The 19,534-nt window shown below is 37.1% G+C and overlaps 4 protein-coding genes across 8 annotated transcripts; 3 read left to right on the top strand and 1 right to left on the bottom strand.

The window, feature by feature from the left end:
• Positions 1–124: 124 nt before the first annotated feature.
• On the bottom strand, positions 125–4,489 carry LOC142543688 (peptide chain release factor APG3, chloroplastic). The gene is made up of 15 exons (XM_075651090.1): positions 4,302–4,489; positions 4,092–4,148; positions 3,690–3,770; positions 3,477–3,534; positions 3,266–3,369; positions 3,093–3,144; positions 2,675–2,724; positions 2,428–2,493; positions 2,171–2,335; positions 1,782–1,854; positions 1,486–1,618; positions 1,222–1,279; positions 949–996; positions 535–618; positions 125–453 (listed from the first exon to the last, which is right to left on the bottom strand). Exons 1-15 carry the CDS (start codon positions 4,431–4,433, stop codon positions 382–384), a joined length of 1,233 nt encoding a protein of 410 aa, XP_075507205.1. The 5' UTR covers positions 4,434–4,489; the 3' UTR covers positions 125–381.
• A 2,771-nt stretch (positions 4,490–7,260) lies between these two features.
• On the top strand, positions 7,261–10,475 carry LOC142543687 (autophagy-related protein 18a-like). Its single transcript, XM_075651089.1, has 4 exons — positions 7,261–8,279; positions 9,289–9,496; positions 9,865–9,991; positions 10,215–10,475. Exons 1-4 carry the CDS (start codon positions 7,437–7,439, stop codon positions 10,303–10,305), a joined length of 1,269 nt encoding a protein of 422 aa, XP_075507204.1. The 5' UTR covers positions 7,261–7,436; the 3' UTR covers positions 10,306–10,475.
• A 1,422-nt stretch (positions 10,476–11,897) lies between these two features.
• On the top strand, positions 11,898–14,092 carry LOC142543683 (dephospho-CoA kinase-like). 3 transcript variants are annotated; one of them, XM_075651085.1, is made up of 4 exons: positions 11,898–12,035; positions 12,354–12,533; positions 12,729–12,874; positions 13,605–14,092. In XM_075651085.1, the coding sequence occupies exons 2-4, from the start codon at positions 12,426–12,428 to the stop codon at positions 14,047–14,049; spliced, it is 699 nt and encodes a 232-aa protein (XP_075507200.1). In that variant the 5' UTR covers positions 11,898–12,035; positions 12,354–12,425; the 3' UTR covers positions 14,050–14,092. The 3 variants fall into 3 exon arrangements, with proteins under 3 accessions (XP_075507200.1, XP_075507199.1, XP_075507201.1); XM_075651084.1 differs by having other exon boundaries at positions 11,947–12,109; positions 12,424–12,533; XM_075651086.1 differs by having other exon boundaries at positions 11,950–12,109.
• A 467-nt stretch (positions 14,093–14,559) lies between these two features.
• On the top strand, positions 14,560–17,936 carry LOC142543682 (protein LOW PSII ACCUMULATION 1, chloroplastic). 3 transcript variants are annotated; one of them, XR_012819807.1, is made up of 9 exons: positions 14,560–14,904; positions 15,271–15,374; positions 15,663–15,798; positions 15,885–16,116; positions 16,201–16,358; positions 16,572–16,765; positions 16,948–17,048; positions 17,328–17,424; positions 17,581–17,936. XR_012819807.1 is itself a non-coding variant. In XM_075651083.1 (9 exons), exons 1-9 carry the CDS (start codon positions 14,635–14,637, stop codon positions 17,653–17,655), a joined length of 1,362 nt encoding a protein of 453 aa, XP_075507198.1. In that variant the 5' UTR covers positions 14,562–14,634; the 3' UTR covers positions 17,656–17,936. The 3 variants fall into 3 exon arrangements, 1 of the variants encoding a protein (XP_075507198.1); XM_075651083.1 differs by having other exon boundaries at positions 14,562–14,904; positions 16,572–16,760; XR_012819808.1 differs by lacking the exon at positions 17,581–17,936 and having other exon boundaries at positions 16,572–16,782; positions 17,328–17,342.
• Positions 17,937–19,534: the final 1,598 nt, after the last annotated feature.

Here is a 19,534-nt window from a genome sequence, read left to right as displayed (position 1 = left end):
ATCAACATTTCTTTTTTACATGTGTATTATGAGAAGCTTTTGCACACTTTCATATTCCGAGATTCCTGCATAGATAGACTGATATTGAACAGCAACTAATCTCATCGTAGAGGTAGAGGAATCATTGAGTACAAACAGTTTCTGGGGATATTAAGGCCAAATTCAGAATTACATTTTTCGGTTAGAGTCACACCGTGGTCGAATATGTTTTTAGTACTTGCACAAAGAATGGAAAGTTCTTGCCGAAAATCCGATTCTTGGGTATGCATTGTGTAGACCAAGGGGGCTTCTGGGTCGTGTTGAGTCGAATGATGCGAGAACGTGAGCGTGCAACAACCCGACCCCATTCAATAAGTACCTCGATGAGTTGCAAGTAAGGAATTAACCAGCCACTGCACCCACAGACTCCGCAAGCTCTTCGAGCAAGTCTTTCTGTTCCATAGTCATACAAGACTGGGGGAACAAGAAGTAAGATTGCATAAACGAGAAGAGAAGATGATGTACACCCAATTTAAAAGGAAAAAAAGCATATACCTGAATGGCTGTCTCAATGTCTCCATCAAGAAAGGATGTAAGCTCGAAATTCATTTTTAGCCGGTGATCTGTCACTCGATTGTCCTGCAGGGCACAGAAGTTACATGAATAATAAACTTCTGGAGACAAAACTTTGCAAATTTAGAGGTCGAGTTACACTATCAGATTTCTCCTAGACCTGCCGGTCGACTCCAATTTACAAAAGGGTCTTTCGATTATTTATCTTAATTTTGCTAAAAAGAAAACCAGCTATAGAATTATCAGAATCAATTGAGGTGTAAAGCCTTTTGGTGAGAGTATGGTGATATCAAGGCATACCCATAACTATACTCAAAAACCAGATTCAGGACAATCATTCCTGTTTTTTATAAGTTTAGAATCAATTAACCTCAAGATATCAAACACTACAAGTACCTTGTAGTTGTAGGTTCTGATCTTTTCTGAACGAGCACCAGTACCCACCTGTCATAGTGTAAATATTTTGAGCGCAGTTTAGGTTTGTAGATGAAACTCGACACAAGTTATTGCACTGACATAATTTGAGAAACGCTTGCATCAACTACAAGAATGTGCGTGGGGAATCTGGTATGGTTTGGTTAAGTTAGCAATGCACGCTACTTTTTTAAGCAACTGGCCAATTACAAGACAAACTGCATGGAGCAGATTATGAGAGAGAACACAATCGACCTGCGATTTTCGCTGGTCCCGTAGCATCTCTTGTTGTTCTCTTACTTTGATCTCATACCTGAGAACATATTACCAGCTAAAGTCAGTGTCAACTGCTCCTGAAACAGACAATCTATCTGGCACGCGGTACACATATGATGACAATAATAGAGAGTAATCCCCGAATCCATCAAATGACAGCACTGATGTTAAATGATATCTTAATTGTTCATCTAGAAACATCAACGTCATCAATTATGGATGACAGTGCACAATATTCCTCACAATTTGGCTCGCAACAACTGGAGAGCACGATTCTTGTTCTTTAGCTGAGTTCTTTCTTCTGTGCAAAATATTCTTATGCCTGTTGGTTTGTGGAATAGGTCAACAGCTGTTTCCACCTTGTTGACATTTTGCCCTGCATTAGGAACTCATAAATGAGAAAAATAAGAGGAAAAGGTACAATTTTGTTTTAAAGGTGAAGGCGGGGTAAGTTGTAGAGCATACACAACTATTATTATTACTAAAAAGTTTATACACAAAGATTAAATCCAAACAAGCACATATCGAGTGTACTATACCTCCAGCGCCACCAGACCTCGCCGTTGTAAGCTCAATATCCTTTGGATCGATTTCCACATCCACTTCATCAGCCTAAAACCAGATGTAGGATGAAAATTAAATCAATGTGGAATAAATTCACTGATCCAAGTTGAAGTAAATAAATATGAAAGAGAATTAGGCGTAGGAAGATATCTACCCATAACAAGTCAGTCAACGTTCTATGCACAAGGGTATACAGCATTACATCAGATAGCACATCAAGGAACTATACTCGGTAATTGCAGAAACATTAGAACCCTAATATTTGAGGAAATGGGTACCATGCAATGCAAGAACGTAGAAAAACAAAATGGGCTAACCACATTAGAAAAAAAGAATGGACAAACCACATTAGGAAAGGAGTTACCTCTGGCATGATAGCAACAGTTGCAGTAGATGTGTGAACACGACCTTGGGCTTCTGTTCGGGGAACACGCTGAACTCGATGTACACCAGATTCGTATTTTAGTTTGCTATAAACACGTGTTCCTTTTATCTCCATTACACATGTCTTAAATCCTCCTTTTTCAGCCTTGAGAGAGAAGAACAATAAGCTGTATGTGATAGAGCATCTGCATGCATGCATGTCTTAAATCTTAAGCATAGTGGTAATATTCTTCTTACCTCTGAGGTTGAGACAAGGGCCGACTTCCACGAACTACGTTCACAATACCTCTGAAACATTCGTACCTATAAGATGTTGAATAGAAAATTATATTTAATTTTTACATATTGACAAAGGATTCATTTTATTTTGTAAAATATATATAACACGTTATTCATAGGACTATACAAGAAAACAAAATTGAAGTCTGTTCCGGTGAAAAAAATACATCTATCTCAAAGGACAGGACAAAAAACATCTACCTACAAGATCACCAGCCCAAAGTCCAGCTTCATCCCCACCAGTACCAGCCCTCACTGCAAATTAAATATTTTAAGCACGTAAGTAATAGCAGTAAAGATGTTCCAGCGTCGCAAGACTCACAACAAACTTCTCTCGATTAAACCTTAACACAGGGTAACATAGCACTTTTCTATGTTTCTATAAGCACTACAGGTTTTCCCTCCCCAAGTCTTTATCATATCAATTAAAAATTAAATCAGTCACCCCAACAGGTTTTTGTTCGCCACTTCAAACTTCAACTTCATCTTTTCCACTGGATCAACAAGGTGAGAAAATAAAGACGTGAGGTGACGGCATTAATCATCAATTGATATGATATCATGATGCTCCCCTAATATCCACTTGTAAATCTAGATCTCAATACATTGTTATCAAAACAAACCTTCAAGCATTATATTTCTTGCATCAAGAGGATCCGTTGGAAGGAGCAAGACCTATTTTCATATAATAAAAGAGAAGAACTTTAGAGGAGGGGAGATTAAAAATGGATGCCCATCGAATTGCACAAGAAAAGATTCACAAATTTTTAACTAGTTTTCAATGAAATTCACAAACCTTTAGCCTTTCCTCAAGATCCATAATCTGTTTATTCAATGTCCCAATTTCAGAAGAAATCATTTCGACCATATCTTCATCACTCGCCATTTCTTTTGCCAAAGCTGAAAGAAAAAGACACTGAATACATATATAGCCACACATGGGAGAAAATAGAGCACTTTCTGATTTATCGCATGCATTACTTGAAATAAGACACAAGAAAAATGACCTTTGGTTTCTTCTAATTGCTTCTCACAGTCCTTGAATCTCCTAAATGTTGACACGACCTAGAAGCTCAAAGAGTTCATCACAATTCACAAGGTGTTAACAAAAAATTATAACATACAAGGGTGCGGGACAAAGTTCTCTCACAAAATAGCTCATTTAACTTTGAATGAACAGTTTTTTTTTTAAAAAGAAAATAACTTTGAATGATTAGTACCTCGTCAAGCTCTGCCAAAGACTGAGCTAACTTCTTATATTCACTTGGATTTGAAGTTACATCTGGATCAGCCAGTTTAACCTACAATCGATAAGTGAGAATATAAATGAATTCAGTAATATTCTCAAAGTCACTAGTAGGGAAAAGCACATTTTAAGACCAGTGAGGGAGACATAATCATCACAACAAAGGGTTTATGCTAAAACATAAAAATTTCCGATCAATGTTAACCATCCATTGCAAAATTATTCGATCGAACTATTCTTCATAAAGAATTCAATCAAGTCTCCAAGATGATAATATTCAGAAACTATTCATACATCGGCTGCACCGAAATTTCCTAGCATCCCAACACGACAGGAAAAATTCAAACGATGTACTATAGCACGATATCTAGCATACCGATAAATCTTTCCACGTTTTCTCAGCTGACTCCAGTTTCGTAATTAAATACGGTTCCTGCAGTTTACATCATAAACAATCTCAGGTGCGAAACTATAAACAAAGAAAAATCTAATAAAACAGCATCCTTCGTCGCCAAATCTGTTTCTGTTTCCCCTTAACTACCACTTAATCAAACACCGAGTAAAATACTCAATAATCAGTACGAACCGCCATGCAGACAAATCTTCTGTGATTCCGGTGGCGCAGCGGAGACTGAATGAAAAGCGAACGACATCTCACGGGGAACTTCGCGGCGGAGTAACAAAATCGAGGTGGGAGGCTAGCCGTGAGGCTGTTCATTGCGTCCTACTGTTCTTTGCGGAGAGGGGCGGATTGGTTTAGATAAAATCGTAATAGCGGATGTCGTCGTTTCCATTTTAACTAAAATCGCATCAAGCATATGCGATTTGTAGAATAACGTTGTTATCATATTAAATTATATACTAATTTATTATGTAACCAAATGGAGATAATTGGAAATATTATTTAAAAATATATAATAGTAATATTATTATTACAGGAAAACAAAACTATCGAGGAAACCAAAATTGGATCTATTTCAATTAATCACACCTGGAAAGAATAATTATTTTGTTTTAGTTCGGTCAATGACTTACAAATCAATTATATAAAATGGTAAATGAATTTGAGAATTTTTACTACAATATTCAGTTTGCGAGATTTTTATTAAGATGGAAAAGTGGAATTTGGAATTAATTTTATTTATTTTTAAGCATGATATCTTTATTTGAGAAATATATAATTTTGGTCATATGATAATACTCAATATTGAATAAACTGTAAAAATATGGACTCAAATATAGATTAATTAAATCTCTAAAAATTTAGAGATTTATTTATCAAATCAAAATATCAAAATGAACTAAATTAAACAGCTAACTCATCGCATATATTATGACGAAGGTGAGTTTTCATGGATTCAGGCAGTTCGATCAATGTAGAAAGACAAGAAAATATCTGAGCAGGTGCAAGAATTGCTCAAGCCACACATTCGAGAAGTCCAGTTCTTACTTAGCTCTTAAATGTGGTCATGGTCTAGAAAACCGCTGGCAGATGAAGAATGTGCGTGGATTTCAGGACTTGAATAAGGTTTACCCTAAAGATTTTTATCCTTTGCTTCAGATCGATCAGTTGGTGGACTTCACCTCGAGGTATGAATTTCGTTGTTTCATGGATGCCTATCAGGGGCATTACCAAATTCCCATGGCCCGAGAAGATCGAGACAAGGTCAGGTTCATCATCTCGAGCGGTACATTATGTTATACTGTTATGCCGTTTGGACTGAAAAATGCAGGGACCACTTATCAGCGATTGATGGATATGATATTTGAGAAGCAAGCCAGGAGAAATATTGAGGTATACATTGATGATATTCTTTTTAAATATAGAAAGAAATCTTGTTTCATATCATATCTCAAGGAGACATTCTCGACTCTTAGAAATTACGAGGTGAAATTAAAAATAGTCGAGTGTACTTTTGGGGTTGAAGTGGCAAATGTCTCGGGTTGATGGTGATCGAGAGGGGGATTTGAGGTCAACATGGATAAATTAAGAGCTATCACATAAATGACTTCTCCTAAATATGTTAAAGGAATCGCAGAAGCTTACAGGAAGGATCAATGCTCTATCTCGATTTATTTCTAGATCGGTACGTCACAATGATCTCTTCTAAGTATTAAGAAAGACCTAGAAGTTTGGATGGATGATAAGTCCGAACAAGCCTTCCAAGGTCTGAAAAATCATCTAGCCGGGCTACCCATCCCAGTGAAGCCCAAGCCAGGAGAAAAGTTATGGGTTTACCTGTCTGCGACCTAGCATCCTGTCAACTCAGTCCTTATCCGAGAAATATGATATGATCAAAAATCTGTCTAATATGTCAGTCACACCCTCAAAAGAACTGAATTGAGATATACTGGACTCAAGAAGGTAGCTCTGCCCTGGTAATCACCGTAAGAAAGTTAAGACCCTACTTCTTGTCTCGTCCTATTATTGTTCTCACCAACGGTCCACTCGGAAGAATAATGAACAAACTGGATATCTCAAGGAGATTGGTAAAATGGACAGTGGAGCTAGGAGAGTATGGCCGAAGACTGCTATCAAAGCTCAAGCCTTATTATACTTCCTAACCGAGATGGCTCATCTCGTGTAGAAAAAAGTATGGAGGATATTTGTGGATGATGCCTCCAGCAAGGAAGACGTTGCTGTATGAGTTGTTCTAATATCTCCGAGTGGGGACAAGATTAAGGTTGTAGTGAGGTTACATTTCCAAGCTTCAAACAATGAAGCTCAATATAAAATATGTTCTAACGGGGATGAAATCAACTCGAGAACAAGCGCCATTTGGGTCACCATTTACACAGATTCACAGTTGGTTACTCAACATTTGAAGGGATCTCATGAAGTTTGAGAAGAAAGACCGGTGAAATATCTAAGGGCTATACAAGAATTGTTGGAAAACTTAATCGACTGGAGTGTGGAGCAGATTCCAAGAGAAGAACATACAAAAGCTGATATCTTGGTGCGTAGAACACTCCGACGACCAAGTCAATTAGATATTTGCAATAAATTGTCCACCAAGCTCATCCAATTTATCCAAATATATTATATATATTTTTAATATGGTTTTGTAAATTTACCCGACAATGTTTAAGCATAAGCAGATATGTTCACATTATTATTTTGTTTTATTAGACATTAAAATATCGAAATTTTAAAATTTGAAATACCCATTGTGATTGTGAAAAGATTAAATAATAAAAATATTTCAAATGTCAGTGCATTATCATATGAAAACAAAAGTCCAAAATTTGTGCGAGACGGTTTCACGGGTCATATTTTGTGAGATAGATATCTTATTTGGGTTATACATAAAAAAATATTATTTTTTTTTGTTAAAAGTATTACTTTTTATTTTGAATATCGATATGATTGACCGTCTCACAGATAAAGATTCGTCAGATCGTCTCAAAAAAAACTTACTCAAAACAAAATTCAAGTCGTTGACATTCAGATTGAACATAAGAATAAATGAAAATTCAAGATTCTTTTTCTGTTTTCCCCCCCGGTAATCAAACGAGAGAGCGAAAAATATCGAACATATCGAGAAAGTGAGTCTTTTGGCATTAGTTTCAATACAAATCTGTTGATGTTTTTTATATTCTTCTCCACTCACCGAAAGGACAAATCTACGTTCGCGATATCTGAATTCCAAATTCTCCTATTCAATCCACTCCTTTTACTTTCTCATAAATCCAATTGTATCCCTTATTCTTTTCTTTCTCCATGGCTACCATCTCCAGCTTCCCCCCTCACCCTGACCCGGACCTTGAACCGGACCCGAATCCCATACTCCATCCATACCTTCAGCAGCAGCAGCACCCATGGCCTCAACCCGCCCTGACCGATGATGATTACTCCGAGAATCTCCATTCTTCGAGTGCCAATTCCGCCACGCCAAACCCGAATCCTAATCCTACCGCGATCGATTTCCCGGCGAAGCTTCTGCACATGTCCTTCAATCAGGATTACGGGTGCTTCGCCACAGGCACTGATGGAGGCTTTAGAATCTACAACTGTGACCCCTTCCGAGAGATCTTCCGCCGTGATTTCGACTGCAACAGTGGCATTGGCGCTGTGGAGATGCTCTTCCGCTGCAATATCCTCGCGTTAGTTGGTGGCGGCGATGCGCCGCAGTATCCGGTGAACAAGGTCATGATTTGGGACGATCATCAGAGCCGGTGCATCGGGGAGCTTTCGTTTAGGTCTGAGGTTCGTGGGGTTCGATTGCGAAGGGATAGAATTGTGGTTGTTCTGGAGCACAAGATATTTATCTATAATTTCGCGGATTTGAAACTATTGCATCAGATTGAAACGATCGCGAACTCGAAGGGTTTGTGTGCGGTGTCGCAGGTAGCTGGGTCGTTTGTATTGGTTTGTCCGGGGTTGCAGAAGGGACAGGTTAGGGTGGAGCATTATGCATCGAAGAGGACCAAGTTTATTCTTGCTCATGATTCGAGGATCGCATGCTTTACATTGTCTCAGGATGGTAATTTCCTTGCCACGGCAAGCAGTAAAGGAACCCTGATTCGAATTTTCAATACTCATGATGGTTCTTTATTGCAGGAGGTAACTTATTTGTCTTAAATTTTTTTTATTTTTATCTGTAATTGTTGAATGCTCCAGCTTTGAGTTTTTAGTTCGGCTTTTCTAACTGCTGAATGTGTTGATTGTTGCGGTATTTTTCTAATACGCATGATTGTAAGTGAATTTCTTTTATCCATGTATTGTTGGTTGCTGAAGTTTAGTTATATAGTGGGAGTCTGGAAGGGGACAGGGCTGGGTGATACAGATTCACAGAAAGTGTCGTGAATGTTCATTACGAGCGTGAGGTGCACTACCACTCCTGGGTTTATTTGTAAAGCAAGATGCCGGCATCCTGGAAGATAGCATATTAAGATGTAAATATTTGAAGAAAATTTCATCAAAGACAAGTATATACTTTACAACTAATAAAGGGCAATAAAATAAATACTTATTACTCATTGATCTATTAGTAAAATTGAATGATTAATATTACATTTCATCTTGAACTTTCTATGTCTGCATTAAAGGTGCACTTAAAAGGCATTTTGAATCTTTGATGCCTTGAAGCGTTTGTGGTTGTGGCACTCACATGAATTAAAAAATAAAGTGCTAGCTAGAAGCCTGGAATAAGTTGGATGTTAAGTAATCAACATTTCATATAGAATCAGTAGAATTTATTTATGTTTAAACACTGAAGGAATCATTAACATACACAACCCGATGTCAAATACTCTTTTGTTCAAGAAATGGAACATTGTCTAACTCTTTTAGCTCAGAGGGTATCTTCAAAGATTACTTTCTGTATCAGTTTAATATATTTATCTTCTGTTACTCATAGTCTACTCACCACTGCCATATTTTTAACTGTTGTTACCATTTATATTTCCAGTTATTGATATTTTGAGCTTGGTTTAGGGTCAAATGAAATTTAACGCTGACAAATTGTGTGTTTTGTTTCTGCATTTGTATGTCTTTGATTTATCTCAATGGTGAATGTGAAAGCACAAATGATTGATTCTATATGGAACAAAAGCTAACGAATATGATGCAGGTACGGAGGGGTGCAGACAGAGCGGAAATTTATAGCCTGGCATTCTCACCCACTTCCCAGTGGCTGGCTGTCTCAAGTGATAAGGATACTGTTCATGTTTTTAGCTTGAAGGTTAATCTAGGAAATGTTGGAAGTGATAGGTCTGATAGTCCTCCTGATTCAAATACTGCTGTTAACACTTCTATGTCGTCTCTCTCTTTCATCAAAGGTACATATGTTCTGTTTAAATGTGGAACAAATATTTTTCTCCTTTGTATTGATATTAGAAGTTGATGACCTCGTTTTGGTCCCTATAATCAAGTTGAATTGGTGAAATCTTTGATTTTGTTTGGTTTATTCTAGCATTTATACTTTGTCCATGGATCATGGATGCGTTTTTGGCTCCACGGATTATCTACTTAGGTTTGCATTTGGTTTGTTATTTGTGGGTGTTAGCCCATGGTAATAATGTTTTCATGCACCTCATTCTTTCCCAAGAGTCGGTGTAATTGGCATCCAAGAGTTAGTAGTGAATGCTTTCAGCCATTTGTTATTGTTTACCTTTGGGCCCACCATAATGAGGCGTTCATTTGGCAGGAGTGCTCCCCAAGTACTTCAGCTCCGAATGGTCAGTGGCTCAATTTCGCTTGCCTGAAGGATCTCAACATATCGCTGCATTTGGTCACCAAAAGAATACGGTCGTAATTCTTGGCTTGGATGGAAGGTTTGTTGAAAATTCTATACACAAGATTTCCATGATTACGAAGATCTCTTTGTGCTATTTTTAATGTCATGGTTCTCTAGTCAAGGATGGACAAGAGGGACAAACATGCCGGCCTCGGGGTTTATCCCATTGTTTCACGTTTATACTGTCATGTGGTGCAGTTTTACTCTTTTTTATTATTGTCTTTCACAAAATTATTAATTTGTATGTGAATTTTATGCAGTTTTTACCGATGCAAGTTCGACCCAGCAACCGGTGGAGAAATGGCACAGTTGGAGTATCATAATTTCCTCAAGCCTGAAGAAGCCTTCTAGCGTATGTTCTGTGTTTATTGGCGTAATTACTATGTTCCTCTACTCATCTTGGCTTTCTGCCTCGTGATGTCGTAAATATCTGTATGCATGTAACTAACTGTTTGAAACTGACTAATTAAATGTGGAAAAAAAGGAAAAATCTACTCCTGCGATTCTTGTTTGCATGAAAATCTTTCGTAGTGATTTCGAATAGTAAAAAGAATTTACTAAAAGTTTGTGTGTATGTGCGTCCATTGGTATATGTGGAACAATATATATGTATAGATTTTGTTTTCCAAAACAAGAAAAAAAAAACTTGCACGTGCATGTATATGGTGTAATTCAAATTTTAGATGCTAGTGTTGCATTCAAAGTTTCTAGTAAAACCGAACAAAGTTGGAGGGATTTCAATTACTAGCCAAAAAAAAAATTGAGTTACTGCTCAGTGTTGTTGAAGATGTTACTGCTCTTCCACTTTCTGAAGCCATCTCATCGCCATCCGCCGAAGTCGTCACCTCTATTCCTGCTGCCAAACCTATCTAGATTCTAGTCAGTCTCCTAGACCAGGAAACCTAAAAGATTGTCATCAACTGTCTCCCGAATCGCTTACTGCTGCTCCTCCATCAGGAAAGGGAAAGGAAATTTTAATTTAGCACTCCCACCAACCAAGAAGAGAGTAGACCCAGTAAAAGAAGATTTCAGTTTTTGCTCAGATCAGTTGAACAAATGCACCGCCAGTAAGACTAATCGGAAAAACTTATCTTTTGCCTAGCTCATCAAGAAAATCAACATTGTGGCATTAATAGAACATCATGTCTAGGAAATTTGTTGAACCAAAGACATCTCTGATGCCCTTCTTCTCAGGAAAGATTTGTTAATGGCCAAGTGTAATGCAGAAAAAGATGTCTCCGGTCTTGGCCTCCAGAACTGAGCAATATGATGCAAATGCTCTTAAGTTCCTACCTCCAGAACCGATTCCACTGTTATCGAAATGTTACATCAAAGGCTATAGGCTCCCCAACTGAAGTTGGATTCCATCTCACCCCTACGAATTCCAGCTCCTGCTCGGTCACCATCGCCGATCTCTATCAGTTCTCAGGTTGATCCTAAGCCTATGGAAGTGGAAACATTCTTTACCATCACGGAAGCATTATATCCATCTTTTGATTCATAGCCCAAGAAGTTCCAGCTCCCATTTCGCAAGTCTAACCCGAGGTGGTCCTTCTCAACAAATGACAGAACATGTTATCAACTATTTTTTCCAGTGAACGAAAGATGAACATTCTTTGTTTATTGTATATCAATTGCTCCTTTGTATTATTATTATCATTTCGTATGAAGATTGCAAGGAGAATATAATTTGTATACAAATTGCTCACTCTAACGAATGGTAATCTTTAATGCCTAAACTGTTTTTGGTCATTTTAATGATTTTTGCAAAAATTTGTCTTTATTATTTATAAACAAGATTAAAAGTCACATGCCTATATTTGTAACTTTACTCATTTCCAAAAATGTTTAAATGAACATTTTTGTCTCATTCCAAACACACAGTTAACAAATTTGCAATTTTTTTAACAACAAATAAAATTATAAAAGATGAAACTGCCACCATTTTAAAATCATAAAAATTGTAAAATATTTTCTGTCTTGGTAAAGAGAAAAGACGACCGACACAAAATATAATACCGCTTTGAAACTTCTTCAGAACGGCGATCTGTGTCCCATGTGCCGGGAAACCTTCCTCTACTGTCAGTATTTCTTAGTTCCTATTTGCACGCAATGTTCAGTTCTTGGATTAGCTTCTGTTAATTTATGCTGGGTGGTTTGGATTTTTGCTGGATTCATCATCTTCCCATATTGTTCACTTTACCCATTTTTTAGCAAATTTTTTGTGCTTGGAGTTTAGAAGATTTTTTTTTTTACCTCAGTGTTCAAGGAACCTTTTTCCTTGATTTCGTTGTTTCTTTTTCTTTTTATTTGATTTCTCTTTTGTGGGCTGAACTGATTTTATACACTTGTTTAGGTTTCGTTCTGTTTGATCATAATTCTTGAAATTGATCTCACAGGTTTCTAGTTCTTTTTCAACGTGAGATTGAAGGTTTAGTGGGCATTCAGTTTCTCCGGTAATACGTACAGGCATGAGGATAGTGGGGTTGACGGGAGGAATCGGTTCCGGAAAGAGTACAGTCTCCAATCTTTTCAAAGCTCATGGTATCCCAATCGTCGATGCTGACGTAGTTGCTCGCGTATGCTTATACCCTAATTTTCTTGAAGTTTACTGAATTTTTTAGCTCAAATTGTTTTATGTTCATGAAATTTGACTATCGTGGCTACCTCATCGTTTCATGTTAATCTTTCTTGATACCTGTTTTCAGACTTCCTAGTATTGACTATTTCCATTCATTTGATATGAACATGTTTTACTTTATTTTATATTTTAGAATGTATTGAAGAAAGGCACGGGTGGCTGGAGAAAAGTGGTGGCAGCATTTGGGGACGAGATTTTACTGCCTGATGGAGAGGTGGATCGCCCAAAGCTTGGACAAATTGTGTTCAACAACCCTGATATGCGACAACTTCTTAATAGGTATTGTTTATGATACCAAAATGATATGCTTAGGATGTGATGGCGAAACCAATAGTTAAATTTTATATTTAAGGGTTTGTTGTACTTGAAATTTATGGCTACCCGTTCTCCCCATTGGTCAGCTCTTGATATGGAGGAGTATATGATGAGGAAAATTGGGATATTTTATGAATAAAAAACACATTCCAGCCAGCTTTTTACTGAGTAGTGTGTTTTCGAGAGGCAGCTAATTGTAGTATAATCTCGTTTATGTGGGAGTGTAAAAAAATTGCAGAAGTTGGAAGACACTCTAAAAGCAAGCAAAATGGTAAGGGCTTCTTGTAAATGTTGTCCTCACTCCTTGTTTAGCATTCGGTGAAAATTGATGGTGCTATGTTGAATCAATTGTCAAATATTATCAAGTTTTTTTTCAAAACCATTTGGTGGAAATGCTCATGCTCGTAGATTACTCATTATATTGTATGCTTCTCATTGTGTTGATTGAGTATATTCAGTTGTCTGTTATTTCTGAAAGCTATTTTTGTTGCCTCTAAAAATCACTTCGCAGTAACTATTTCTTTATTACCCTTAAATGGAATCAGTATCTCGGTCTACCTGAACATCACCAAGCTAATTGGATATCACCGTTCCCTAATTATTTCAACCAACTCGTATGGAAGCTGCTTGTCCTTTCCTGCATATTTTGTGCTGTGATGTGAAACTTCAATTGATGTTCTGAATTTTTGAACAGGTTACTGGCACCTCACATTTCATTTGGGATTTTTCTGGAAGTGTTCAAGTTATGGTTGAGGGGTTGCAAGATTATCGTTCTCGACGTGCCTCTCTTGTTTGAAGCAAAGATGGACAAGTGGACTAACCCCATCATTGTGGTTTGGGTTGATTCCGAGACTCAGCTTCGACGACTTATGGGAAGAGATGGGACAACAGTCGAGGAAGCAAGCAGTAGGATTGGTTCTCAGATGTCTCTAGATTTGAAAAAGACCAAGGCAGATATCGTTATCGACAACACAAAAAGTTTAGAGCAACTGAATGACAATTTCAGGGAAGTGCTGATGGAGGTGAAGAAACCTTTAACATGGACTGAATTTGGGCTTTCTAGAGATGGAGCTATTGTGGCTTTTGTTTCTTTTCTTTTTGGTGTCATCATATGTAGGAAAGCGTTTAAGGCCTATTAATGTTTGGAATTTTGTCAAATAAAATACAAAGAGAAAAAAAAAAGTAATCTCAAAATGGACAGCTATATTACAAGCGTGGTCTAATTACGCTATCGGGCGGGATGTAGCAAACCTACACAGTTACTTGATCTTATTACAAACGATATTGTATAATTATAGAGATGATTAATCATTAAATTATCTTCTAGTTGGCTCTACCAGATAATTGAATCATTTAACTGAATAATCTCCCTCTTAAGATGCTGAAAGTGGCGGAATAATACAGTTTTGAGTTTGTTCTTGGTTCAATCCCATTAGTTCTTAAAATTTATGCATTTTGCACAATCTCAATCCGACATTGAGTCAAGTAATATATTAAAACATCCTCGATTTTATCATATTTTGTTATTAATTACTCATATTTTTCCTGATTTAGCCACAACTCATAGCAGAGTGAAGGGAGTTATGAATAAAATGGAATAAATCGTTGTTTGTTTAAATAAAGAAGTAATAAAATAGAATTAAAAGAAAGTAGGAAACAAGTGGCGAAGACTGAATGGTAACCGTTAATTGGATAAGACTGTTGTTCTTCACTATGATTTGTCAATGGCCGCAGCAGCTCTCGCACCACCTTACCACAACCGCCAACTGTGCTACTTCCTGCCGCAGGATTCCATCGTTACCGTAATATCTGGAGCATGGTTTCTAAGCCGGAAAACACCATTCTCCTCTTCCATTTGGATCTCTTCAAAACATACGAGAACATCTCCCGCCACACTGACCCATTGCTCTCCCTCTCCTACTTCACAGGAATCGAGTGTGCCCACAGCTGAATCTTGTGTCAACTTGGGTCTCTCTCTTTTCGCCAAAGGACGGGTAATTTGAAATCCAACACCAATTAAGACGAAAATATATGATCGATTTAGGTCCAATGCATTTGTGCAGCAAATTATTCTGTGTCTATGTTGTGTAGAATTGAAGATGGTCGACTTTGTCTACAGTGTTTGTGCTTTCTCGTGAAAGTAGATATAGCTGTTTTAAGTTAAAATAATATCTTTAATTTCAATGTTTTAATGCATTCTCTTGTTGATCTTCTGGGATTCCTGTGTTTTCGTTTTGAATTTGAGAAGCTATAAACTTTTTGAATATGAGAAGCTATAAACTTAAATGTCAGTCTTCAATAAGTATCTGAAGTTTGGTGAAGCTTTCTGTATTAGCATTCTTATGTGTTGTTTTTTCCAGGTTAAAGATGCTCTCACACAGTTTGATACTGCTCTCACTTTGAATCCGAACCCCAACGAAGCTCAAGCTGCCCTGTACAATAAAGCCTGCTGCCATGCTTACAGGTAATTCGAGAATTTGTTCCACTCTTGTATGCAATCTCGAGTAAGTTATGCATTTGCGGCACTGTAAGCATTAGGGGCGTATACGAAAGATTGTCGAAGAACATCCTGGTTGTCCATAAGGACTGAGCTGACTACATTATTTAACCAAGTGATGTCTCCTATTATATCCTTGAAAGTCTATTCTTTTATGCATTAAGTCGTTCTTTATTTATAAGAATTCAACAAGTTACTGTCTATAAGCTATGATATGCATCTACTAAATCTTATGTTGTTTAATGTTTGAGTAAGGGGGGAAGGAAAGAAAGCTGCCGATTGTTTGCGAACTGCATTGAGAAACTACAACCTAAAGTTTGGCAACATTCTTAATGATCCTGATTTGGCATCTTTTCGAGCATTGCCTGAATTCAAGGAATTGCAAGAAGAGGTTTGCCTCCCAAATAGGTCAGCAAATTTTCCCCCTTTTTGACCTATCTCTTATCCTTATTTTTTTTGTATAAATTTTGTTTACAGGCTAGACTAGGTGGAGAAGATATAGGCTATGGATTCCGGAGGGATCTTAAACTCATAAGTGAGGTCCAAGCACCGTTTCGTGGGGTTCGCAGATTTTTCTATGTGGCATTTACGGCAGCTGCTGGAGTTTCATTGTTATTCACCATACCTAGGCTATTCCGTGCAATTCAAGGTGGTGATGGTGCTCCTGACCTCTGGGAAACCTCGGGAAATGCAGCAATCAATATTGGCGGTAAGCAATGTTATTTTTCTATAACAAATGGACGAAGACTTGTTTCAGAGTTGTCAACTGAGTTCTCATATCAGTATGGTACAGGCATTGTTGTTCTTGTGGCTTTATTTTTGTGGGACAACAAGAAAGAGGAGGAACAGATCGCACAAATTACAAGAGATGAAACTCTATCAAGGCTGCCTTTGCGCCTTTCAACAAACAGGATCGTGGAACTTGTGCAGCTACGAGACACAGCAAGGCCCGTCAGTGACACTTCTTCTCTTACTCTTTATATATAGTTCTTGAGTTGCACTCCTCTTGCAGATAATCATCAACTATGTATTTTATTTTTTAGGCAACACTATGGTTCATAACCACCGTTTAGTTAAGTTTTATAATTCTTAAGAACAGAGCTTCTTAATGTAGGGACCCTTCTCTGATCTTATCATGATATTATAGTTGCCCACAAACTGTAGATTATTTTGGCTGGGAATGAAGAGACTGTTGCTTTGGCATTGAAGAAGGCCGAAAGGTTCCGAACTGAGCTTCTGAGTCGAGGGGTTATTCTGGTTCCTGTCATATGGGGTGAAGGGAAAGAACCGAAAATTGCAAAGAAAGGCTTTGGTCTTTCTCCTAAGGCAGCTGCATCTCTTCCATCTATTGGGGTGAGGTGAACGAAATCCTCATGTATGATTTTTGCAAGCCATGGCTAGAAGTTCATAAAATTATCTTTGATTTATGTAACTTGAGCATATCTTGTAGAACAAAACGTATAAGTTGCTCGGCTTGTCGTATATTTCGCAATAAATCACTCTTTCAGATTGTTGATATAATCTGCTGGTTTCTTGGCAGGAAGAATTTGATAAACGAACCCAATCCGTTGTAGCAAATTCAACACTCAAAGCTGAGATTCGGTTCAAGGCAGAAGTGGTATCACCTGTTGAATGGGAGAGGTTGATAGACGACATTTACCTTAAATTCGTTTTCTTATAATGCCTGATTTTTATACACACATTATTTTATGGGTGTGGGTGTGGGTGTGGGTGCGGGTGTGGGTGGGTGGGGGGTGTGTGTGTGTGTGGGGGGAGTTGCATATGCTTTTTTGGGTTTTCATAGGAGACTAATGCTATTCCGCCCTAAGTTGTCACCAGGATATGAATCATTCATTTTCCATAGTCTCTGTAAAAGTTAAAGATTTCATTTCAGTTTACCTCTGATTTTCTCATTACCAGGTGGATCAAGGATCAACAGAAATCTGAAGGCACTACTCCTGGTGAAGATGTTTACATAGTTCTTCGTCTAGATGGACGTGTTCGAAAATCTGGACGGGTTAGAGTTCATCTGTTGCTTTTAATTTTGAAAAGAAAAAAATGAATGATTTCACAATCACATAATTTTCTTTTTTGCTGTTTCTGCGAACATTAAGCTAATCTTGCCATCTTGATACAAGATTACATGCATCTCCTCTTATTATCCTGTCTGCAGGGGATGCCTGATTGGCAAGAAATTGTAAAGGAGTTGCCACCAATGGAAGCATTTTTGAGCAAGATTGAAAGATGATCGAGTGAGAGTATTGAACTCATTTTGCTGAATTGAAAAAAATGAATGATATCTTTCACTTGTTAGAATATTTACGTACGTTTATTTCTACTTTTCATCATTTGTTATTCCTCTTCTTCTTCCTTACTTCCATCTTTCTTTAGCTTTTTTTCTTGGTTACGTGATCTTAATTATGTAAATAGAAACTCCTTCGACGAGTGTATACAATCTTTTAGACTAAAGCGTGAATCCTATGCTACATTTTGTGTGAGATTTCATAATATCAATTATTTAAAGATTTACTTTGCAAGTAATGAAATTTATGAGTTAATCATATTCATCTGCATCTGTGGAGCATGAAATATCTAAAATATTTGATCAATCACCGGATAAATTGGTAATTTAGATTTGGAATTGTCATTCAAGTAGCTCTCGCGACCACTTATCCTTGTCACTAATCTTATTATTCTTGCTAGCGAGTACTATATATTGCTGGCAATTATTGTGGAGCCAATATTCTCCGAAAAGCCTTGGCCGATTCTCGCAATGACTGCAGAGGCATCGATACAGCGGGAAAGTTGAACCACCACCGGGGGACTGCGTTCTCAGCGGAGGCACGGGCCACGACAACGATCCAAAATATCATAACATTTTAATTACAGGATCAAAACACCAGGTATCGTTCTTCATTTAACCACCATTGATGAAAGACAATGAATTGTTGAACTTTCTTTTACGTATCTTTTTAATGAGTTTGATTTAAATTTTGGATCTCATCAAAAATGAAAGATTTTAATTTAAAAATTTGTCTTATCATTAATTTTAAATGTCGTGTCATGATTGTTTGTATGATTGCCGGATTCATGCAATCTTGTTATTATTAATAATAACACACATACTGATTATTTATAATATATCACATACAACATAAATAATAAAATATTATCGATAATCGAGAGCTAATTGATCCGTACGAGCCACATACGGATGCATGACCATAACCTAGATAAATGCAGGGATGCAATGCAATATTACATAAGCTTTCAATATTTTACATGTCTTCGATCTTCAAAATTTCTTCCGAGAATCGAGCCCACCATCTTCAAATCTTGATCTCCCACTAATTATAATATTTACATTAAATATCCATGGCACATTGAGATGCAAATTTAGGGGGTGTGAATGAACCAAAAACCCATCCACTTTTAATTATCAAATAATTAAAACTACATCACGTAAAATATCATAACATACACCTAGTACATGGTCACGACTCTCGATCATCCTCTTAACATATAATATCATATATTATATAAATCCAAATTATCACATATTATCAATAAATCGTATATCTCGTAAACTATTACTAACCGCTATAATTATCAAATTAAATAAACACTTTTATTTAATTTCAAATAATTAAATTTCTTGTAAAAAAAACATTTTACCATAAATAACTAAAATGATATTTCAATTCTTTATTTTGTAAGAAATTAATTTTATCAAAATTATTGTAGGGATAAAATCGTTCCTATTTTCATAAAATATCAATTTAACCCAAAATTTTGAAAAATCAGAAAATCGCCCCTATGCCAGAAAAATTCAATCCCACGGCCCTGTCTCGGGCACCTGCCCGCGCTGCCCAGTCCGATCGGGCGCTCTGTGCGTTGGCCGCGTGCACGCACGTATGCCCGGAACAGTTTCAGGCAAACCCAATTTTTTTTTTTAAATATGGTTTTTCAAAAAAAATTTGAGGGATGTTTTCATAAAAATTCTTACGCGATTAGAAATAATAAACTCAACACAATTTTTTGAAGATATCATACTGTACGCTAACCATAACTTAAGGTATTTGCAGGCGCTACCAGCGATATCTAGGGGATAATGAGGCGATGCTACT

Source organism: Primulina tabacum, chromosome 4 (genome assembly GCF_025594145.1).
Source record: "Primulina tabacum isolate GXHZ01 chromosome 4, ASM2559414v2, whole genome shotgun sequence".
Lineage (NCBI taxonomy): Eukaryota > Viridiplantae > Streptophyta > Magnoliopsida > Lamiales > Gesneriaceae > Primulina > Primulina tabacum.
Note: the sequence above shows the minus strand (reverse complement) of the source record. Positions and strands in the feature narration are given on the sequence as shown.